The 25,298-nt window shown below is 36.6% G+C and overlaps 1 protein-coding gene across 2 annotated transcripts in view; it reads left to right on the top strand.

Annotated features, from left to right (window-relative positions):
- The window catches only part of FRK (fyn-related Src family tyrosine kinase), a 114,994-nt gene that overhangs the window by 55,523 nt on the left and 34,173 nt on the right, over nucleotides 1-25,298 (top strand). For both annotated transcript variants that reach the window (XM_011966793.1, XM_011966794.1), the window contains one exon: nucleotides 3,150-3,271. In XM_011966793.1, the coding sequence (XP_011822183.1) occupies nucleotides 3,150-3,271 (122 nt within the window). The remainder of the gene's footprint in view (nucleotides 1-3,149; nucleotides 3,272-25,298) is intronic.

Raw genomic sequence — 25,298 nt, 5'->3', positions numbered from 1 at the left:
ATTTTAGTGTTGATGCGTAATCAATGCACTTTGAATCAGGAAAATGCATTGAGTTGATCAAGATATTTCATCCATGTTGCTTCTTTGCTTGAAATATTTCTGTGAAAAAGTATTGCCAGTTCTGGAAATAGTTAAAAGAATGCGTGAATACTTTATTAGCTTTCCCTAAACATGCATGTAGTCATAAAAATTATGTACAGTTTTCTAACGTGTTTTCTTAAGCTGTATACAAATGCTATTACAATCGTATGTATCATTCTTTTCATTCTTTAACTTACTTTCATCCTTAAACAATTTATTTTTAAAAATTTAGTTTATTTTATGAGAGATGGAATCTCTCTATGTCACCCAGGCTGAAGTGCAGTGGCTATTCACAGGTGCGATCATAGTGCACTACAGCCTTGAACTCCTGGGCTCAGGTGATCCTCCTGCCTCAGTCTCCTGAGTTGCTATGACTATAGGTACATACCACCATGCCCAGTTATTGTTTTAATTTCTATATAGTATTCCATTTTATATCTATAACTAAGTTTATCTTTTCTCCTATGATGGACAGTTAGGTTGTTTCCAAATTTGCAATGCTAGAATTCTTTAATGGATGTTCTTGTAGTGTATCTTCTTGAGCTCATACAACATGTAGTCTAGAAGTGAAATTGAGTAGTACATAAATACTCAGCTTTATCAGATAGTGCCAAATTGCTTTCTAAATTATTTGTGCCAGTTGTATTACCACTAGTACTGTATAAAAGCTCTTGTTTCACATTTTCCTTAATAACTAATAATGTGAGCATTTTAAATTGTAATGTGAAAGTCTAACATAATATTTCATTGTGGTTTTATATGTAATATTCCTAACACCAGCACGTGTAGAGGCCACGTTCCTGTCATTTTTATTAATTATTTGGAGTTTCTTTTTATGTGAACTGCCCAATTATATCCAGGCATCTTTATATCCTATGCCAATTTTTCTACTGTGTTGTCTTTCTCTTATTGATTATCGGTCTCAACATAACGTGAATACTAATCCTATTTTGGGTTATATACTTTGCAATTATTTTCTCCAGGTTTTTGTCTTACATTCAAATTTTATTTCATGGTGACCTTGTTGGTGTAGAAGATTTTAACTGTGATGTAATAAATATTATCAATCTTTTCCCTAAGGTTTTTATGTCTTTTTGTTTTTGTCTTGCCTAAGAAAACTTCCCTAGTCCAATGTCCTCAGAAAGTTTTGAAGTTTGCGTTTTACAGTAGGCCTTTAATCTATGTGAAATTATGGTGTATGCTGTCGGTAGTATCAGTTTTTTCCCCATATGGATTATTAGTGGTACCAGTGTTATTTATTGAATCATCCATCCTTTCATCACTAATTTGTATATTTAGGTCTCAGTTTTTTTTACTATGTTCAAGTATTCTATTGACTTGTTTCTGCAATAATCAAAAACATGCATTTCTGTTTTTCTGTGAATTCATTACATGTCCACTTTGGAATGTTTCCATGACTTGCATAGTTTCGGTTGCATAAACAATAGTCCATGGACATCGATTTGCTCCTGATACTGACTCAATGCAGAGTCACTGGTATAGTCTACCAAATGTTTCCAATTTTCTACCTTCTGAGAAATGGTGGGATTGGCTCTTTCTACTCTCTTTATATTTAGGCATGACTATGAGACTTATTGCCAGTGGGTTCATTTCTGAGTAGAATCTTTAAATAGAAGCTCTAGGAACCAGCCTGTGATTCCCCATGTTTTCCAATCTGGCTCAGCAATCATGGAAGCATGGAGATAGAAACTCCCTGAGTGAGACTGACAGCAAGCAGAGCTCCAGATGACCTTCAATACCTTAATAGACCTGGAACTGAGTGAAACCAGTTGTCTTAAACTACTGGGATTTTTGGAGTTGTTCATTACTCCAAGATGATCTGGCATATCCTGACAGATACAGTTAATGTCTGTAATTTACAATTTGATAATTGGGGAAATGATAAACAAACACCCTGCATTTGTTAGAAGGTAATATTTATATATGTTAATGTCTCACTTTTCAATTCCTTCCCCCAAATGCCTTTCAATGGGTCATTCTTAGGGCACTCATATTCTCTAATACCCATGACCTGTCAATCAAATTCAAGTTAAATTTTGATAGCACACATTTTTTTTTTTTTCCTCCCAGCCTGTATTTCTTCCCTCAAGCCTGCATTTCTTCTCTTGGAGTGTTTACATTTTTAAAGAAGTTACCTGAAAAGATCAATGTTTTACCTAAAATCTTTAATGATGATGATCATCTTTATGGCCCTACAGTGAGGGGTAATTTGTATAAAGCAGGAATTCACAGCTTCCTCTTATTAGAACAATTGGTTTCTATTAACGTGATATACATGTGACAGTGGCTTTGATATTAATGATCCATAATTCCTTGTTGATGATGATTGCATTCACAAACTTGTGTGTTCAGTATCTGACTTTTATATTTCTGGAATGGTAAAGATAAGAGGGGAAAAGATAAGAAGTGGAGGTGTTACTAAAAGGGTATTTCCTGGACAGACGTATCTTTTTCAAATAATCTCTCCACTGCTTAAATATTCCTTTATATTAATAAATTCCTTCTAGATATGCAAAATCATCTCATCTTATGGCAGGGTTGGACAGTGGCGGAGGTGGGAAAAGAAAGGAACTAATATCCAGAGAACTACATTTTTAATCCGTCATACTTTAACATAAAGTACATGAATCCTTTGATTGGAATATTTGCCTCCTAACAGCTAGGAGGTGTTAGGGGAGGCAGTGGACGGTTGGATGGAGATGATGAGTCATTTTAGAGCCTGGGACGTGGCACACATACATGGCAGGCAGACAGTGGGGCTTTGGCTTTGATAGAGGGAAGTCTCAGGACCTCTCAGAACATAGCTGTGAGAAGGGATGTGGTAGTTCAAATTCCTGCTTTGTAGTTAAGAAAAAATAAACGTTGGTGTGGGTTACAGGCATTCTGAAAAATCATCTCAATTGTCAGAAGCTACCACTTATGCCTGTAATAGTTTCACTAAAGAATGCCAAACATTTCTGATATCAGAATACTATCTTGCCAGGCTTTTTCCTCCTTAAAAAATGAATGTTAATTGGTTAATTAACATTTACGTATCTCTCTTTTAGGTGGTTCTTTGGAGCAATCAGAAGATCAGATGCAGAGAAACAACTGTTATATTCAGAAAATAAGACGGGTGCCTTTCTAATCAGAGAAAGTGAAAGCCAAAAAGGAGAATTCTCTCTTTCAGGTATGGGTATTGTTTTGTGTCATTCAATATGAGCTTGAGGGTCTGCAGTCATGAGCTTTCTGTGTGAATATGGACATGATAATTTAAAATTTGCCTTATTTCTTATCTTTACAGTAGCACCAAAATTAATACTAAACTACTGAAGAGTAATATAAAAATTAGCCAAAAGATACTGTCTATGGCTAGAAGTCTCTATAAACAGTTTCAAATATATATGCTCTAGATATGAAATGGAGAACATTTCTGGTGACATTTTCTAACTTTTGCATTATCTAGGATTCTTTTAGGGAAATGATAAGGAAGAAACAAAAACTACACTGTTGTCAAAATTAATCTTGCTATAATATTTTTTTTCTTCTTCTAGCATTTCAATTGTCTTTGGTAAACACAAAATGAATTGAAATGATTAATACAAATATATGTAGTTAACCCCATATTATGTAAAATTTGGTCAAATGTAGTTTTTCACCTAAGGATCAAGTACATGTTTACACTGCCCTAGGAAAAAAGAAGCACAGGGGACCTGAAAATGTACTCAGTAGGTACACGTACCTAAATAGATGTCTTTGCTTTGAAAAAGCTGTATTTTTAGGTATATTGCCAGGTTGCAGAATATCTTTCCTTAAGACTCTACACTAGGTCATCTCTAAATGTGAGGCTTTATCTCTTCTTGCCCTGTTCTGTTCTCTGTATTGTCTAGACCTGTCATTTGTGTTATCATCCCCTTTAAACACATATTATTCTGTTTCTCCAATTAGATGTGAACCTTGTGGAGGGAAAGGCTTTGCTTCCCTATATTCCTATTGCCCTGCAATAAATGCTGATTAAACATGATGCCCATTTACCTCATTGTGTCTGCCTGACTCACCGAGCTGGAAATCAGGGCAGCCGTCATGATGCCACATGAAAGCAGGCTGTAATTCCATGTGTATTGGGAACTTTGATTTGACCTGAACTCTGGCCAGGCTGTGTGTATTTGGTACACATTATCCTTCTCCACACCTGGTAGTTCCAAATATCAGGGCAGATGGGTTGAAGCTGGAGAGAATCAGGGGCAGTGGTTTTGAGGCAGGTGTTGCAGAGTTTCCATACTTCAGGTCCTGACTGTGCTGACACTGAGTCAATGTGGTACTCCAGAACCACATGGATTCAACTTCACTACTACCTAATTCCACAGATAAGAGGTTAGAGAATGCTAGTTCTTATGTTCATTCTTGAAATATGATTATGTGTGATGTGTCAATTACCCCCCCCCCCTTTTTTTTTGAGACAGAGTGTCACTCTGTCGCCAGGCTGGAGTGCAGTAGCACGATCTCGGCTCACTGCGACCTCCACCTCCCGAGTTCAAATGATTCTTCTGCATCAGGCTCCCAAATAACTGAGACTACAGGCACGCGCCACTACACCCAGCTAATTTTTATATTTTTAGTTGGGACGCGGGTTTCACCATGTTGGCCACGATGGTCTCGATCTCTTGACCTCGTGATCCACCCCCCTCGGCCTCCCAAAGTGCTGGGATTTCAGGTGTGAGTCACCATGCCTGGCCTGTCACTTACCTTTTAAATGTTGTTTATACCCAAGATGATAATCAAAATGTCTAATGACTGATATAGGATAGGCATTAGCCACTCAGAACAGATGCTCCACTAGGCTGGGACTTCACACCAGTCCACATCTGTATATCCAAGTGATGTAAGTGAATATCTCATATAGCATTTTTTTCTCATTATGAACGAAACATAAAAAACTTTTCTATAAGCAAACAGCTTAAAGAAGAAGAATCTAGAATAAGACTTTCTAAAGATGCATTTTAAATATCAAAATGCTTTTCCTGACAGGATTTTTAAAAATTCTTGACCTATAAGTATATTTTTATGGACATACACTTATACATACATACTCAGACCCCTATACACAGAAAACCAAATTTTTGTTTTGAAAAATAGTGTTCTGAAAATGAATTTTCAGAGAGATTCTGCATCAAACATTAGCTTGTAAATAATGAAATACATGTGTGTGTTTTGTAAACAAAACTGAGCAAAAAGGAATTTGAAAGAAAGAGACTTTATTCCAGTGAAGTTTGCAGACCCAGAAGATGCAGCCTTCTGTGTAAAACAAAGGTGCATTCCAGATAACAAAGGGAGGATTATGGTTTCATAAAAAAGTTACCACCCAGGTTCCCAGTCAGGTTCATTTATGCAAATGAGGGATTAAAACTTGCTTAGTTCTGAATGGTTAATACAGCTGACCCTTGATTGATTGTTAAAGTTGAGTCCTGATTGGTTGATACAGCTGAGTCATGATTGGCCAAGGCAGGTAAGTTCTGAAAGTCCCAAAGTTAAAGACGTGTGGATTTTCAGGAAACTCAGAGTATGTGTGTGACCTCTATCAGCAAATGGACCCTTGGTTCTATTTTAAATTTAGGACCAGTTAGCTACTTGGGATCCATCTTGAAGGACTGATTCTTTCAGGTTAACTTTTGTTAATAGTGTATATATCTATACATCTATGTATATATAGATAAATATACACACATATGTATACACACATATGTATATACATACTTGTGAGCATGCATGTATGCATGTATGTGTATAACATGGATCCAGGCTCCATTTTTCTTTTCCTTTTTTTTTCAGACAGAGTCTCGCTCTGTCACCCAGGCTGGAGTGCAGTGGCGCCTTGTCGGCTCACTGCAACCTCCGACTCCTGGGTTCAAGCAGTTCTCCTGCCTCAGCCTCCCCAGTAGCTGGGAATACAGACATATGCCACCACATCAGGCTAATTTTTGTATTTTTAGTAGGGACGGGGTTTCACCGTATTAGCCAGGATGGTCTCAATCTTCTGACCTCGTGATCCACCCTCCCTGGCCTCCCAAAGTGCTGGGATTACAGGCATGAGCCACCACGCCCGACCCAAGCTCCATATTTCTTATTTCTGTCTTGCAGTATCTTGTGAACATTTTTGCATGCCCTTTAATATTCTTCTACCCTATTACTTTTAGAAGTTGCATGGGTATATCATCATTTATTTGACTTATTTTACATTTCATACATTTTAATTATTTTGCTGCTATAAAATATGATACGGTGGATATCCTTACAGATAAATATTTGAATATTTGAATATTTTCGTGGTAATATATTCAGAGGAGGAAAAATCTTTTTGAAATCTTTATGCTTAATAAGAAGATTTATAAGAGAATTCCTTGTTTAAGTACATCCCTGTTTGTTTATTTGTCTTTGGCAATACATATCAAATTAGGTGGCAGTTACTTAGTCAAAAGCTAGATCAAATGTTTTTAGATTAGCATTAAAAATACAGAAGAATGAGGCTGGGTGTGGTGGCTCATGCCTGTAATCCCAGCACTTTGGGAGGCTGAGATGGGTGGATCACTTCAGGCTAGGAGTTCGAGACTAGCCTGGCCAATATGGCGAAACCCTGTCTCTACCAAAAATACAAAAATTAATGGAGAATGGTGGTGCACACCTGTAATCCCAGCTACTAGGGAGGCTGAGGCATGAGAATTGCTTGAACCTGGGAGGTGGAGATTGCAATGAGCAGAGGCCATGCGATTGTACTCCATCCTGGGTGACAGAGTGAGATTCTGTCTCAAAAAACAAACAAACAACAATAAAAAAGAATGATACTTTCATGAGGAAAACAAACTCAAAGCAGAATTACCTGAATTATGTCTTTGAATAATGCCCAGGCTACAGTGACTGTTCAGAATACTCTCTAAGTAGAATATTATGGAACAAAACAGCTTTATAGGCTTAGAACAAAATTACAAGGATATTGGCTGTTATGTGCTGTGAATACTCTAGAGCTTGCTTATGGATTTAGGAAGCTCTGCAGGCCTTGCTTAGAAACCAGCATATCATTATGAGTTTCTTTTCAATGAAGTCAAACAATTTAGTATTTTAAACAAATTATCTGATTGCTGTGTATTCACTGGGGGACAAAGTAAATGCATACCATTATGATCTACTGAAAGGAAATTTTTCTTATTAGCCAGAGGGAAGTCTTTACAGGAGAAAAATGGAAAGAAAAAGGGCTTTCAGTATATCCACATTAAAACCAACAAACAAACAACCCAATTGCTGACTGCTGATTATCAGTAAGGATCTTCAGATACACCACTCATAGATTTATTTCTTAGTGCGGTTGTCTTCTTAATCAGTTTGAATTGATGGTCTTCAATTTTGCTGACTGCTTTGCTGCTAAAGGAAGGCAAATAATATCCCTTTTCTATCTCTTTCTTTTCCACGTGGGTTTCCTTAGAAGTATTGTCTTTATTCCTTGAGCAACAATGGCTTGGAGCTGTCAGAGAAGAGCTTCATGAGGGTGCATGATTTATTGATGCTGAGTGGGCTGAGAAGTAGCAGCCCAAGGTTGGGTGGGTGCTAATTGGGTTGTTGTGATCCCTGCATGGCTGTCTGCTCTTGTGAGGTCTGAGTAGATCTGAAAAGAGAGTTAGGGCCATGACACCTCTCATAACGGCAAGACACTAATTAGCTGTGAATTACAGCAGCACTTTTGGATATTACATATTATATGTGGTAGCCAGAGAATCTGTCTTCATTAGATGCATGACAGGTAGTTTTAGTGACCCTACTCTTATTTGTCATTGGCAGTGAATTGTTTTTCTGATGAAAAATACCAAATTCTAACTGCATGTCAACTGGTTTGGCTATTTCTTAACTTCAATCAATCACTTTAAAGGAAACTATTATTGTTATTACCATTAATATTAATTTGCTGGTTGGTATCCTATAAGCAATAGTATTATTCATTGTTTAACGTACACTTTAAAGAAAATGCACTTTATGGTCTAAAATTGAGCTGCAGCTGAGTTTTTCAGAGGAGATTCTGCATTGAATACTGTGATTTTACTTGAGGCAACTATGCACGTAAAAGCCTACAGAGTACTAGAGCTTTCAGATTTTTCATCAGTGAAACCCATTCAGCACCAAGTAATAATATATTGAAGATAATTGAAAAATGACTACATTGAGGACATAAGGGAAAAGAGCTCATTAATAATATTCAGGGTGATGCATCTAGGAGCTGACATTTACTTATACCTTTGTTTATTTCTTCAATGGCGTTCAGTATACCCACTGTGTGCCAGGCCCTCTGGTAAGTGAAAGTCAGCCAAGACCAGCAAGGCACAGTCCCTGAACTCAGTCTAGAGAAGAATTACAATACAGTTATTTTGTTGTGAGACAAAAGAGGGCAGGCACCAAGTCTCTGAGGGAAGTCAGGGAAGGTATCAATTTGTGTTATAAGGCGGCTGTGTATAAATGATTATTTCTGGCAAAGACAAATGCACAGATTTGTGAGTTTTTCTGGTGTTTTGTGGAGTAGTTGGAAGTGTGGCGGACTGAGCAGGTGTGTGGGTGCATGTGGGGAGTGGATGAAGGTGAGGAGGAATGGTAGAAAGTAAGCGTGGAAAGGAAAGTTGGCGCTAGACTGTTCACGACCTTATATATCACTCTGAGGAATTTGGACCTTGTTCTACAGAGCAAAGTTTTAGGCAGAAAGTAATTGGTGTCATCTGTCTGTTGGATATTGCCTTTAATGTCGAAAATGGATGAGAGATTTATAGGCAATAGCCTGTCGGGAAACGAGAGGAACACACACAGTGGAATCACTAGTTGCTGTTTGAAATTATAGGTGCAAGATGAGCAGAGTCCGTCAGCATTCTGAAGAGAGAAGCAACCGACCCCAAGCTCAGCTGGCTGCACTGTCTCTACTGTAGCAGAGGGTACCCCCAGAAGCATAGGGCCCCTCTGTTGCTCTTCATTTTTTATGGGCAAGTATGGGAGTCGCCCAAGGACTGGGGATAAAGACTGCTTTGGTGCTAAGCAGTCTGAGTTTAGTTATCAGTTATTTGCAAGGTTCTTTGGAAAGCCCAGCACCTATGAGCTTCAAGTGCTGTGGGAAATGGCAGCTCCTTTTGCTCAGAAGAGGAAATCACTTGGCCTGTGGGAAGCTGAGTTCAGGTGCAGTCCCTCTGGGGTGACAGTGGGGCAGGCCTAGTGAACCCTTTGCTTTGCAATCCAGAAAGAGTTCCCAGGGTTCTTTTCTACAGTCTCCTTTCTCTATAAATGAGAGCCTGAACCAGGACAGAGTTATGAGGAAAGAAGAGAAAAGAATAGAGGAGAGAAATATCTAGAAGATAAATCGGACAGGAACTGGTGACTAATCAGAAATGGGGCAAAATAAGGGAGAATGAGATTCTAGAATGGATGTCAAATCTCTGACATGAGGGACTGGGGGATAGTGGTGGCTTTGGCCAAATGAGGTATTTAGGAGGGGATGATTTACAGAGAGAGGGGAGGGAACCAAGGGAAATAATCTCAGAGGTGCTTGAGACACATATGAGTGAACATACAAGTAGCCATTCTGTTTTTTTTGTTTGTTTGTTTTTGGTGAGGGAGACTTGTTTGTACTGATTTTGAGCAGAGTACTTTCTATGATAAAATTTCCTCACAGTGAACTCGGAGTTCCCATGGAGTGTGCAGGACTTTTATAATAGAAGTTTGTGATCACTGTGAAGTCAGTTCTTGAGAATATAATAGGCCTCTCTAGTGACATAATTTAATTGAAAAATAAGCATATTAGAATTTTTAGAACCAAATAAATGTTTTGCTCTTCAAAGTAATTGATTACCGTTGTTCAAAATATTGCACAAATGGTAGAATTGCCTTTTTAGAAAGACCACTGCTTTATGTGATAATTATTTGATATCCCTTAGCTGGGGTAATTATGTGTTCATTAAGGGCAGCTTTGATACTTGGAAGTAGGCAGAATAATCCAAAGCAACTTTCTGAATAATATAGATGATTACCTTGAATGCTACTGTGGACTTGTAACTTTGTAAGTATTTCTGCATGCCTTGTGATTAATTCTAAAGGCAATTCAAAAAGTAATGAGAACAGTAACAGCTTCCTTAGGAAAATTGTGTCTCCTTTCCTGTGGACCTTGTATATCCTTCATGTTGAACTTACAAATTAAAAGACTCATTGAAATTTGAGAGGCTTTTTCACTGTAGGTAAAAGTGTGCATCTCAAACTAGATTTTAAACACCTTGAGTAGAAGAACACATTTTTATTGCTTCTATTTCATGTTTCTTCTCTGTCTTCATAGTTTACAGTAGAGTTGTGTAAAATCAGTAGCCACAGAAACATCTCTTTACATTGTAGTCTACAAGGCGCAGAGATAATCAAGGTCATTGTCACTGCCTTAAACCTTAGAAGTCTAGGCCATGTAAGATCACAAATAATCCTCCTATCTGTTGTGTTTCAGACTTATTTTAGAAAGACAATTTCACACCTTGGCAGGTCAGTTTCTTCCAGGTAATAAGACTTTTGTAGAGGAAACACACTCAGAAAGACATATCACTTGTTAGTGTGACCCTCTATGTCTCTGCCAGGCACAGAGTTCAGTCCCAAACTCACTTTATACAGACTCTTCAGCTACCACGATTCCAATCAAACTTTTGAGATCTTCAGAGTCATTCTAATGTGACTCAGTCCAATCACAAAATGTTCTAAATTTCATCATCAGTTCCTTGAGCCATTCATTCATTCTTCATTTAAAATTAATGCGAACATTATGGCCACTAGTGTTTGTCAGCAATTCTATTACCATTAACTACAGATGTAAATACAATTATGTGTCCCAAGTAGAGACACGTATTAAATGACTGGAAAAACAAAAAATATTGCTGCTTGAATTTATTATGTACTGAAACTTCTATGGATTCTGGGAGCATTTTGATACTGGTTAAAGATGTTTTGCTTTTTAAAAAGTGCACATGCTGCAGAAAGAGAATGTTATGTTAATAACTCCAGTATCTCATATAAAATGTATTAAATTTTAAACATGTTGGTGCCATCTTAGAAAATGCCTTTTAATTAAAGTCATAATTTAGTTGTGTTCAGCTTAATTGCAAATATCATTGCCTATAATTGCAAGTGACTTTTTCTGTGAGTTATGGTATGTACTGCCTTTTCTTAACATTACTAGTGATAAGTTATATTTCAAATGTTTTAAATACTCTATAAAGTTAAATTAACATTTTATTATGTGCACATATATCTGTGTTTGCATCTGTATACACACATATACACACAGATGCACAGGCAAAGAACCTTTTTCTCTAGGGCACTGGTTCATGAAGAAATCTTATATCTTACTGAAAATTCAAAACTAACATCTCTAGAAATATCTTTATAAGGCTTCCTTTTTTTTTTTTTTTCGCTCTTTTGCTTGTCTGTGAACCCCTCATATTGGCTTGTCTAAATTTTCTTTTCTTGTTTTGCTTACTTTGGTTTGTTAAAAAGACTTTTTTGTGTTGATATTTTGAGCAATTTGGAGGAAAACATAACAAAGAAATAATGCCTATTATTACTCTTTGGATGCTGCTTTATAATAATCCATTTCAGATATTAAATAAATAAGTAGGAAGTTGATAAGTCATGCGAGAAATTGCTATCTTTTTGTAATTCATGATATATTCTACCCCCTTGATTTTTTGATTTTATTAACAGCTAAAGTAAATTGACCCTTTATTTACATTTTGTACTTTTAGATTAAGATGGTGGCTGGACTTAGCATCCTCTTACTTCGTATTCAACTATTCAAAACATACATAAGAGATGCAGAATCATAGTAGCTCTATGAACTAAGTCTATCGACCAATGGTTTGTTAGAATCTGGGTAGATATTCTCACACCTTCAGTGTGAATGTAGGTTGAGATGTTAAGTGACTGGAATAGACTTTGACCTATGCATCAGATCAGTGCTAATCAAGTTGAAGATAGGAGGATGCTCTCACTCATGCTCTGTTTTAGGGCATGTTTTAGAGAGGCAAGATGTGCAGTTAGCAGAAAACCTGGCAGCTTCTGCCCTCCTAAGTGGAACAAATTCAATGATCTGACCCTTCCTTGGGCACCACGTAGCTCCTTTCGTTTCTATTTACAGATTTGTTATCTGGTGAGGGCTCTCTTCCTGGTTTGCAGGTGGCCACCTTCTTATTGTATCCTCACACGGCAGAGACAGAGAGAGGGCTTTGGTCTCTTTTTCTTCCTATAAAGGCATTAATCCCATTATGGAGGCTCCACCTCTCATGATCTCATTTAAATTTAATCGCCTCCCAAAGTCTTCACCTCGAAACACCATCACATTGAGATTTAAGGCTTCAGTATATAAATTTTGAGCAAGGAGCAAGGGACACAATTGCAATTGCAGGTCATAACATTTGCAAAGTATTAAATTCTGTTTCTGTTTTTTTTTTTTTTTTTTTTTTTTTAAGACGGAGTCTCGCCCTGTTGCCCAGGCTGGAGTGCAGTGGTGCGATCTCGGCTCACTCCAAGTTCCGCCTCCCAGGTTCACGCCATTCTCTTGCCTTAGCCTCCCGAGTAGCTGGACTACAGGTGCCTACCACCACACCCGGCTAATTTTTTGTATTTTTTTTTTTAGTAGAGATGGGGTTTCACCCTGTTAGCCAAGATAGTCTCGATTTCCTGACCTCGTGATCTACCTGCCTCGGCCTCCTAAAGTGCTGGGATTACAGGCGTGAGCCACCGCGCCTGGCCTAAATTCTGTTTCTTATTGTCAGTGGCCATGCCTGTAAAGTAGGGGAAGATCCACTCTTTTTCGGGCAAAATCATAGGGATTGAATATTTTTTAGACATTGTTAGTATGTTTAGAGACTTAATGCATTTGCAGCCCTGCTGTGTATGAGTTAACAGAGGAAAGTGTAGACTCATCCAAATGCATAGCGAGGAGGACAGGTGCATGTTTTTCTAAGTACCAGGTTTCTTTTCATTCAAAGATGAGTATAATGACCAAAAAAAAAAAAAAAAAAAAAAGTCGTGAGATCCTGGATACCCAATAACAGAATTTCCCAACTTATCTTCTAGGACCCCAATTCTTTGATAAGCCAACAGTGTTTCATTGGAAAGAGGGTTCAGCAGTTAAGTGCACTTGAAGGTATCCCGTGTTACATTATCTCTGCTTTGACTTGACAAAGCATATTAAAGTCTCTGATAAGTCTTATGACAAAGAAATAGAACTTTTTCAACCCTGAATATCTCAGACTACTTGGTTATAGAACCGTTAAGTTTTCTATAAAACATTTTTTGGGAAAAAGAGTACTATAAGAGATGATAATAACGTGAAGATAGAAAACTCCTACATTTGGGATATAATTCACTGAAAGGAACAGTAGATAAGTTTTGAAAACATTTGATTTGAAATCTCAAAATACAAGAAAGCACAAGTTCTATGAAATTAAGCATAAAAAGCAGCATAAAAAGGCAATTGATGAGAGAGATCACTTGGTGATAATAAAGAGCATGCTTAAGATGCTCTTTGGGGAAAAAGAATAACAGATTAAAGTTTGTGAGGACAGACGATGCACAAAGAGAAGACATTTCTTTGAAATTTATTAGAATAATTAAATGCAAGCAATAGTTAAATATGTGGCATAAGAAAGTTTTCCTGAGTTCTTTTTTATTTTTCAAGAAAGCATGCTTACATTTGCCCTTAATTTTTTTTATTTGTATAAATTATGGGGTACAAATATAGTTTTGTTACATGAATATATTGTGTAGTGGTGAAGTCAGGCCGAGCCCTCTTTTATATTAATATTTAAATTTGTGTTGACAGATTGAAAATGTGCACAGTATTTCAAGCAATGTAAGTGGAAATATTTATACCTAGGGTATCTTTTCAAGATATTATAATACCAAGGAAAAATGAAAAAAATTCTGTGAATAACCAGGGAAAAATAAGTTAATCACAAAAGAATGAAAATTGAATTGACTTCGGAATTCTTCACAGCATTAAATACCAAAACATAATACAAACATATAAAATCTTTCCTATTTTTCTCATAACTTATTTAAAAAGTTGATAAGTATACATTCTGCCTGACTGTGGATAAAGTTGATAACTGCATACTTCCTCCTAAAATTACTAAATGTTAACACTTTGTGACATTTACTTTCTCTCTCTCTCTCCTTTATTTGTATATCTACATACATCTATGTATAGGTTGCAGATATCATGTCACCTCAACTTTAAAAACTTTAGCATTAGTATTTATGTCCTATGAATAAAGACACTCTCCTACATTTTTACACTAACATTATTAAACCTAGAACATTTCAGATGGATATAACAATATTATCTATTATAGAGTTCATAATCGAATCTCTCCAAATGTCCTTTCTGGTTCTCTATTTATTTGCTTTTTGATATAATAGATAGAAGTTTGTGCATTGCTTTGGTTACTGTATCTCATTCTGTTTTATTTAGAGGAGTCAAAAGCCTCCAATAGCTCTCCTTTACAAACCTCATACATTCCTATTTACCTTGACATTTAAGCTGTTCATAGCCTTGCTAAAAGCCATTTCTTGCCTAATCGTTTGTATTACTTTAAGTCAAATTATGCTATGCTATGACATAAGCTATTGCATGATTAAGACTTGCACTTCCCATCTTCTAAACCTTTCTCTTTACTTTCTTTGAGCAAGGTACTCAAGACATAGCATGGTGTTTTGCATGTTGAAGAGTTTTTCTGACAACTGTTTTCTTATAAAGGTTGAATTGTTTTAATAAGAATAGTACTGTTTTTTTTTTTTCCTGGCCTCAATTTGTCTTTATATAGAAAAGACATTTTCAAAAACATTTGGAGAAACACTTTGAACTATTTTTAACCATTCATTTAATCATTGATTCATACATTTACTCATTTATCATAGAACTTTCATTTGTGTTTACAATGTGACATAATTGTGTAAACAAATAAATAGCTCACACTATGACACGCATAATAATCCAGTTATATGCAAAGTGATTTAAGACCCAGAAAAGAGAACAATTACTTCCTTTGAAGGAATTAATAAGGGAGGGCATTACAGGAGATGAGACAACAAACGCCACTGTACTTAGTAGAGAGTACAAGCAAATGGAAAATAGTGGCACATAATTTGTTTTTCTGTTAAGACAATGTTTATTATTAAGAACCTTTCTTACTCTGAAATAGCAAAGGATGAATGAAATGAAAAAGTTATTTCTCTGAAAGGGTAAACAAAATAGACAGACTATTAGCTAGGTTAACTAAAAGAAAGAAACAAGAAGAGAGAGAGAGAAGATTCAAAGAAGCACAGTTGGAAATGATAAAGTGACATCATGACTGGGAAATAAATTTTTTGGGAAATAAAATTCCCAAAATAGACCAATAATGCATACTGAAACTGAATCAGTAATAAAAAAATCTACCACCAACAACAAAAAAGACCAGGACTGGACAGATTCACAGCTAAGCTATACCAGACATACAAAGAAGAGCTGGTATCAATCTTACTGAAACTATTCAAAAAAATTGAGGAGGAGGGATTCCTCTCTAACTCATTCTACAAAATCATTATCATCCTGATACCAAAATCTGGCAAGGATAAGAAAAGAAAACTGTAGGCTAATATCCCTGATGAACATGGAAACAAAAATCCTCAGCAAAATACTAGCAAACTGAATTCAACAGTATACCAAAAAGATAATTCATCATGATCAAGTGGGTTTTATTTCAGGAATAAATGGAGGATGATTCAACATAAGCAAACTGATCAGTGTAATTCACCACATAAACAGAATTAAAAACAAAAATTATGCGACCATCTCAATAGATGCAGGAAAAACATTCAATAAAATCCAACATGCCTTCATAATAAAAGCTCTGAACAAACTATGCATCAAAGGAACATAACTCAAAATAATAAGAGCCTTAGATGATAAACCCACAGCCAACATCATATTGAATGGGAAAAAGTTGAAAGCATTCTTTCTAAGAACTGGAACAAAACAAGGATGTCCACTCTCACCACTCCTATTCAATATAGTACTGGAAATTGTAGCCAGAGTAATTAGACAAGAAAAATAAATACAAGTCATTTAAATTGGAAAAGTGGAATTCAAATTTTCTCTCTTCACCAATGACGTGATCTTACACCTAGAAAACCTGAAAGATTTTTCCAAAAGACTCCTAGACTTGATAAATAACTTCAGTAAAGTTTCCAGATACAAAATTAGCATATAAAAATCAGTTGCATTTTTATACACAAACAGCACTCAACCTGAGAACCAATCAAGAATTCAATCTTATTTGCAATAGCCACAACAAAGGTAAAATACTCAGGAATGCATTTAACCAAGATGGTGAAAGACCTCTACAAGGACAGCTATAAAACACTGATGAAAGAAACTGTAGATGACCCAAACAAATGGAAAAACATCCCATGCTCATGGATAGGAAGAATAATATCATTAAAATGACTATACTGCCTAAGGCAATCTACAAATTCAATGCAGTTTCTGTCAAATTACCAATGTCATATTTCACAGAATTAGAAAAAAAATTCTAAAATTCACATGGCACCAAAAAAGAGCACAAATAGCCAAAGCAATTCTAAGTAAAAGGAACAAAGTTGGAGGCATTACATTACCCAACTTCATGCTATATTACAAGGCTATAATAAGTACAACAGAATGGTAATGGTACAAAAGTAGGCACATGGATCAATAGAACAGAATAGATAACCCAAGAATAAAGCCACATAGCCAAAACCAACTGATCTTCAACAAAAGTTGACAAATTCAACAATAAGAAAAGGACACCCTATGCAATATATTGTGCTGGGAAAATTGTGTAGCCATATGCAGAAGAATAAAACTGGACCCCTCTCTCTACATACAAAAATTAAACCAAAGTGTATTAAAGACTTAAATGTGATACTTGAACCTATAAAAATCCTAGAGGAAAACCTAGGAAAAACTCTTTCAGCCATTGACCTAGGCAAATGATTTATGATTAAGATCTCAAAAGCAAATGCAGCACAAACAAAAATAGACAAATGGGACTAAATGAAACTAAAGAGCTTCTGCACAGGAAAAGAAGCAATCAACAGAATAAACAGGCAACCTGTTTACTCCCAACCCTACAGAATGGGAGAAATATTTGCAAATTATGCATTCAACAAAAGACTAATGTCCAGAATCTATAAAGAACTCAAACCAATCAACAAGAAAATAACAACTCCATTAAAAAGTATGTAGAGGACAGGAGCAGACATTCCTCAAAAGACACAGAAGCAACCAACAAACATATGAAAAAATACTCAACATTGCTAATCCTCAGAGAAATGAAATTTAAAACCATAATGCAATACCATCCCACACCATTCAGAATGGCTACTATTAAAACATCAAGAAATAACAGATATTGATGAGGATGCAGAGAAAAGGGAATGCTTGTGCACTGGTAGTGAGAATGTAAATTAGTACAACTCCTATGGAAAACAGTGTGGACATTTCTCAAAGAATTGAAAATAGACCTGCCATTTGACTGAGCAGTCCCACTACTGGGTATTTACACAAAGTGAAAGAAACGGTTATCCCAAAAAGACACCTGCACCTGTATGTTTATTTGCAGCAGAATGCACAATAGCAAGGTCATGTGGTATCAACATAAGTGTCAATCAATGGTTGATTGAATAAAGAAAATGTGGTATGTATATACCATGGAATACTATACTAAGAAAGAATGAAATCATGTTCTCTGCAGCAACATGGATGGAACTGGAGGGCATTATCCTTAGAGAAATAACTTAAAAACAGAAAACCAATTATTACATGTTCTCACTTACAAGTGGAAGCTAAACAATGGGTACATGAACATAAAAATGGAAATAATAGACCTGGGGACTCAAGAAAGGGGTAGGATGGGAAGGGAGTGAGGGTTTAAAAATGTATCTATTAGGTACAAAGCTTACTATTTGGGTGATGGGTTCACTAGGAGCCCAAACTTCACCATTATGCAATGTATCAATATAACAAACCTGCATATGTACCCCCTGAATCTAAAATAAAATAGATTAATAAAAGATTTGGGAACTGTTTTCTGTGATGCACTTTTGAACCATTTAGGAAATAAAATGGAGATCTGTAAATTGTTAGTCTATTACCACCATTATGCTTGAATAACTAACAAAAGTACTGGATTGTATATATTATCAACGTGGCCGTGATAAATCCAATATGGATAGTTTTTGTGGATAGCTGGAAAGTGCCAGAACTGAGATTGACTGGTCTGTCTGCTTCTCAGGCCTAGATGTCATGTAGACATAATGATCTCAAACTGAAAAAAAGGGGAAGAATTTTAAAAATTGAGCGGTGGAAGACAGAGGGAGATGAAGAGATTCTTTGCTTCCTTCTGTCTGAAGAACGTTTGAGAAGAACTGGTGTCGGGTTTTGGATTGAACAGGAAATTAAAAGTCTTTGACCCTGGTGATGAAAGTCGGTCAGAAAAAGGGCGTCCAGTTCTTCTTTCTTTCCACTGGGCTTGAGAAATTAAGTCTAGTTTGTATTTCAGGTAAATAACAAATAAATAAATGCTTGAACCGTAAGGCTGCCTGATTCTTAAATAAGGTATGTAAGAAATTTATTTTTGTTATTCCAAGTGGCAAAAATATCTTATTGAAAAAATATTGTGAAATGAAGTCCAAGTAGCGTATTACATATACAAACAGGGACACTGTGATGTTGAGTGCTACTCAACTCTTCCCTCCATACTCTTGATTTACCTCTGTGGGCCACTGGAGGGCTTTCACTCAGACATGTGCTCCCTCTTGTGGCATATCAGAAATAACATGCCATCATGTAGACAAAACACAGAAGGTTTCTGTTAACTTTTTTTGTTTTTAGTTTTTATGACCCATTAATTCATAAAAAGAAGAATATCTGATTTTAGTTGAAAACAAATGTACAATTTAAAAGCATTTTTAGTAATTTATGCTATAAACGAACCACTTCCATATGGTAGCAGTTTTGCTTTATGAACGTCAAAAAATTGACCATAGCTTAATTTTTCTTAATGGTTTAGGCATCTAGTTTTTATATGGTGATAGTTATACAAAATGTGTTCATGATATAAAAATGAATGAAATAAACACAATCCAATTTAATAAGTTATTATTTCTAATTTTAAACCATGTATCTAAAATGATAAATGCACACTAGCTGCTTTAAAACTATTTATCAGCATCCTGTCAATCATGAAGTCATTTCTAATGCATTTTAGAAACATATCTTGCATTATATTATTAGAAATTTGGCACAGGAACTGCAATCTGAGAAACTATTTTGTTGTCTTAAAAGCCTATGCATTGCAGGAATTTTATTTTCCTATTTGTTTCAGCAGAGCAGGGACTTTCTTTCAATCCCCTTTCCCTGCAGAGCTATCTCTTTACCACCTGCAGATGTTTGTAAAAAAGTTTTTGTGAAAAGTAATGTAAGTAGGAAGCACAAGCATAAAAGAAGGAAAAATAAGCAAAAATTATACTTTCATTTTTATGTAATTATAATGAACAGCACTTTCTATATATCTGTTGTATGTATAGTCTCGAACAAAGAGATGATCCATACCTTAAAGAACTTGTGATTCATTCACAAACCCATCCATTCATTCATCAAATATTTATTTAATGCCTACTAAGTACCAGTAAGTATTCAGAGGGCTGGACTAAATGGCCAGCGACAGAGTTCCTGCATTGTGAAGCATATGTTCTAATTGGCAGTGGAGGGGAAATGCCAACTAAATGAAAAGAGGCACTCATATAGGAAAGATATTAATTTGTTGTGTTACTCTGGTTTTTATAAGATAACCTAACGGTCAAAAACAAGGAAAACACTTAATTTTATGTATATAACAATAATGAGTTACAGTAGAAATGAGGATTGCTTTCTTATGTCTTCAATTTGTAAGAAATCTGAAAGCAGAATTTTATGCTAAGATTATGTTGGTTGGAAGGATAAGGTCATCAGAGCTCCAAATGGATTCTGCTATTTAGAGTATTGCAGTTTATGATAATGAACTCTGCAGCTGGGGTGCTTGGGTTTGGGTTCTTTCTATTACTAGAACTGTGGCTTTAGGCAAGTCACTTAGCCTCTCCATGCCTCAGTTTCCTTTTCAGTAAAATGGAAATAAAAAATAGTACCTACCTCTTGGTGGTGGTGTTTGGATTAAATGAGTTAATGCATGAAAACTGCTTAGAACACAACCTGGCACATAGCGAGCAAAACAGTATTTGCTATTAGCACTCAAGCCTGAGCAATAAAGAGCCTTCATAGAGCTGGTCCCATGATTGTAGCTTGGCATTCGCGGCCTATGAAGAGATTGAGATGATATGATAATTGCCTGTGGGGAGGAAGGAAGAAGGTACTGGGTTTGTTCTTTTCTTTCTGAAATTTGTGATGTAGCTTCAGCATTTTGTTTTGTTTGTTTGGATAATTTAGTTTGCAAAAAAATGAGAATTAGGCAAATTAATGGAGCTGCTATCAGGGGTAGAAGGGATGCCCACAGAGCAGAATCCCAGTGTCAACACACATTACTCCATGTATAACCCACCACACTTCCCTGGATGTGCCTTGTCACCATGATGAGTCTCTAGAATTTTCAGATTCCATCTAAATGTTTGTGGTTCAGTTTTCTCTTTCAGAAAGTAGAGATCATAATTTTTCTCCCCCATGTTTGAATGTTATAACTTTATTTCTGTAAACTTTCTTGCTAGAATCTTAGAAGTAGAGAACTTGAACTGGAGAGATCACATCATTAAAACACTGTTTTCATAACTGAAAGAATTAAAGGCTAGATAGAGTGTTACTCATCTGTGCTAACATGACTAGATATGAGCAGATAGCTCTAAAACAGGATTTGTTGATTTTTTAAAACATTATTCAGAAGTCACAGTGCTTTCTTTGAAATGTCCTGTATTAATCACTTTTGCCCATAAATCTCAGTGGTTTAATCAAGCTATATGATGGCTGCTGGTTTGGTCATGGCTTGACTGGGCTCTGCCTAAGGTAGACAGGCCTATGATAACCTACATGTATCTTTCATTCTGGAAGTCAGGCTAAAGGAGCTGCTGCTATGTGAGTCATGGGTTTCTCATGGCGGAGAGCAGAAGACTAAGAAGAAGCAAACCAAATTAGTTAAAGCTTCTGCGAAGACAGCCATCTGACATGGTTGCCCCTACTCAATTCACCAAAGCAAGTCATTTGGCCACATCCTGAGTAAGTGGGATGGAGAAGAATGTTGCATCTAATTGAGTCATGACAGAGGCTAGGAGAGAATGAATAATTAACCCCATGTTTCACATAAATAGTCCCAGACATAAATTTGTACATATATTAATGGTATAAAAATAGCCTCAAATAACTCTTCCCCCACCAAAAGGCAACATCACTATATTGAAAATTTGTCTACTATAAAATATATGTATAATATAAGCACTTAGCATTCTAATCAGAATGATTTTGCTGCTTGTTGGGAGAAAGTATTGATACTTTCCTCTTTATCTTTTTTCTGTATCTGAAAATCACTCCAGATTGGAAATCAGAAGCTGTGGGCATCCACTGCGTGAACCTCAGTTTCATCATCTATAAAATAGGTGTAGCATCAGTCCTGTCTACATTATTGGTTGATGAGAATAATATCTACAGAGTGCTTCCCTTGTGCTAGACACTGTCCTGAACATTTCTACATGTTTTAGCATATTTATGTGCAGTAGGTACTATTATTACCACTAATTTACAGTGGAAGAAACTGCGTCATGGAGTAGCTTGTCCAAGGTCACACAGCTAGAAAGTAAAGAATCTGAGGTTTATAGCCAGGCTATCTGACTCAGAACTTACGTGGACATCCACTCCATCGTACAATAAAAAAGAGTATGTGAAAATTCTTTGCAAACTCTAGCAAAGAAATATAAGATTGAGATCTCATTCATCATTCTTTTTAAAAACAAACATTGTAGCATTTAAATATTTGAACACATTACTAAAAATTGTAGTTGCAGTGTTTTGCCCTCACCCCATCTCTATCCTTGTCTTATATCCTAGTCCCTGAAAAGAAAAGTAACCACCCAAAGAGAGCTTATGAAAGGGCCGGGCTTAGTAATGCCATTTGTGTGGGGTTTTGGAAACAAGTAACAGTAGTTACTATGCATGGAACACTCACCCTGATGTAGGTGTATTTATTATAATCTTCATCATGACCCTGCAGGGAGTATTCTTTTCAGCTTCACAGTGAGGAAACTGAGGTTTAGAGAAGATGAGTTAATTGATTTGCATGTAAGTAGCTGATCTCATTTCCAATCCAGCTGTCTGTGACACCACACTCAGGCTTTTCCCCACCATGCGCCTTTCAAGTACAAGGCTCAGGATGATGTCATTATAATCGTCAGATGGTATTCCACCCACAAGGATGTGCTTATTGAAGCTTTCTTGAATTGTGATAGAAAAATGCTCTGTGAGCTTCCAGTGAAGATCTCTAAATTATCACCGAATCTGCACATCAAAACAAATTTGTTTCAAAAAGTAGGTCAGATTCATTCACTGAGCTTTAGTAAGTTCACAACAGAAGTGGATACTGATCATGTGATTCAAAGTCTAATTCAGAAGCTATTGGAGTTTTTTTGTTTGTTTGTTTATATCTCCCCTTAGACTTTGTATGAATGGGAGAGGGAAACAGGTATAGAATATTTCAACTGAGATTTCAGGGGAAAAAAAAAAAAAGAGGAATAAACATCAAAACTCATGGAACAGGCCATGTTCTGCTTGGGACTTACTTCTGTAGATTCATCATTAGTGCATCCATTTGTTTATCTACTTATCCATCAAACATGTGCTGAGAACTTATTGAGCCAATAGGTTGCAGAGTACAGACATCAAACTATTTGGGTTTCAGTCTCAGCTCTGTCACTTAATAGTTGAGTGGTCTTGAACAAACTGTTTAAGCCATCTCAATTTCACTTCCCCATATCAGGACTGATGTGAGAATTCACTGAGATAATGTATGTGAAGGTCTTGGCACCATGTTTGACATACAGTAAGATTTCAATATATATTAGTCATGATGATGATGAGAATGATAATGCTGATTTGAAAATTGCATGCTAAGTACTAGGATAATAAAGAAGACATGGTCTCTACAATCAAAGGACTCAAAGTCCAGTAGGAGAAGTACAGCGTAAATATATAAGCAGTGATGTGGAATGAATTCAATAACAGAGGTAGATACACAATGGATACTAAAGACGAAGTGAGCTACTCTGCTTGCTTACACCAGGTGGTTTAATAAAGGAGGAGATGCGTGAGCTGGGCCTTGAAAAATGAATTACCCTGTAATATGTAAATAGAATGATATTCTACTTTAACAGTTTGTGAAAATGCAAAGAGATAGAAAACACCATAGTACATTCAGGGAGCAACAAATAAACATTTAAACCCTGAGGATAAGATGCAGTGGAGAATTCTGTTATGGGGTCTGAACTTTAGGCAGTAGGGAAACACTTGAAGAGCTTTAAAGGGGACAGTAACAAGGTCAGATTTGCATTTTAGAAAGATGATGTTGGTGACTGGAAGATGGACAGTGAGGCTGGAGACATGGAAAACAGACTATGAGCTACTGAAACACTCTAGGCAGAGAAACAGCAAGGTGTTGGTAGTGCAGAGGACAAATGGATAGAGTATAATGCCGAGTCAGAGGTAAGAAGGCAGGAAGAGAGGAATCCAGCTTTAATGTCTGGGTTTCAGAATAGTGGTGCCATTTACTGAGAGAGAGGAGTCAAGATGGGGAGGACACTTGGGGCATAAGATAATGTGAACTGAAATTTTGGTTTGTATCTGTAAGACTAAGGAAAATGGACTCATGGTATTAGATGGAGAAAAATACTAGAAGAAGGTAATGTGCAATCTAGTATTTCCCTTTAAGAGGTGTCGGTTGTGGAATAGACCTTATCCAAAGCATTATCATCATCTTGTTAAATAGTAGCTCCAAGATTACTTGCTTTTGGAGCTGTGAGCAGTGCCTTGTGATAGCTGCCTAAAAGTACTTGCTGGTTGACAACAGAGGGAGACATGTAGTGATTAAGAGTGTGGGCTTCAGAGTCCCACTACCTGGTTCGAACCATAGCACTCATGGCTATTTGCTCTGTATCCTGGGAAAAATTACTTGATCGCTTCATAAACTAGTTTTCCCCACTGTAAACTCAATCAGGTTGTTATGAGGATTAGACAAAATATTACATAAAAAAGCACTTAGCACAGTGCTTACTTAGGTCAGGTGCTCAATACAAATTCAATAATTTTTTTTTGCTTTTTTTGAGATAGAGCCTCACTCTATTGCCCGGGCTGGAGTGCAGTGTTGCAATCCTGGCTCACTGCAACCTTCCCCTCCCATGTTCAAGCGATTCTTGTGCCTCAGCTCCCTAGTAGCTGGGATGAAAGGTGCATGCCACCATGCCAGGCTAAATTTTGTATTTTCAGTAGAGATGGGGTTTCACCATATTGGCTAGGCTGGTCTCATACTCCTGACCTCAAGTGATCCACCCACTTCAGCCTCCCAAAGTGCTGAGATTACAGGCATGAACCACTCCACCAGGCTTCAATTGCTTTTATTATTACTCATAAAGAATGCTATGTTTTGTACTGAAAGATGGAGCTGTTAGCCCACCTTTCATTGGAATGTGTACTTTGAACTGTTTTTCTAGCAATAGTGATGGATAGGACTGCGTAATTCACAGTTGTTCACCTGGTTCACCCCTGAATGAGTAAGGGTCATTAGGAAGATGATTAGCCAGCCTTCAATGTGCAGGCTGCAACTAAGGGGTGGTTTGTCTTTATGTGAAGTGTTTACTTGTATGTAACCTGACCTACATTTTCACCAAACAATGACAAATAAAAGTAAACAGAGTCTACCCTCTTTAATTGTATTAGTCAGGGTTGTCTAGAGAAACAGAATTAGTAAAGTATATATATGTGGAAATTTATTTTGGGAATTGGCTCACAAAATTGTGGAGGCTGAGAAGTCCCATGATCTGCCATCGACAAGGTGGAAACCCAGGAAGGCTGGCTGTGGTGTAATTATTCAGTCAGAGGCCTTTGAAGGCCTGAGAAC

This window comes from Mandrillus leucophaeus, unplaced genomic scaffold (genome assembly GCF_000951045.1).
Source record: "Mandrillus leucophaeus isolate KB7577 unplaced genomic scaffold, Mleu.le_1.0 Scaffold774, whole genome shotgun sequence".
In the NCBI taxonomy this organism is placed as follows: domain Eukaryota; kingdom Metazoa; phylum Chordata; class Mammalia; order Primates; family Cercopithecidae; genus Mandrillus; species Mandrillus leucophaeus.
The sequence above is the reverse complement of the archived record's forward strand: the minus strand, read 5'-3'. Positions and strand labels throughout refer to the sequence as shown.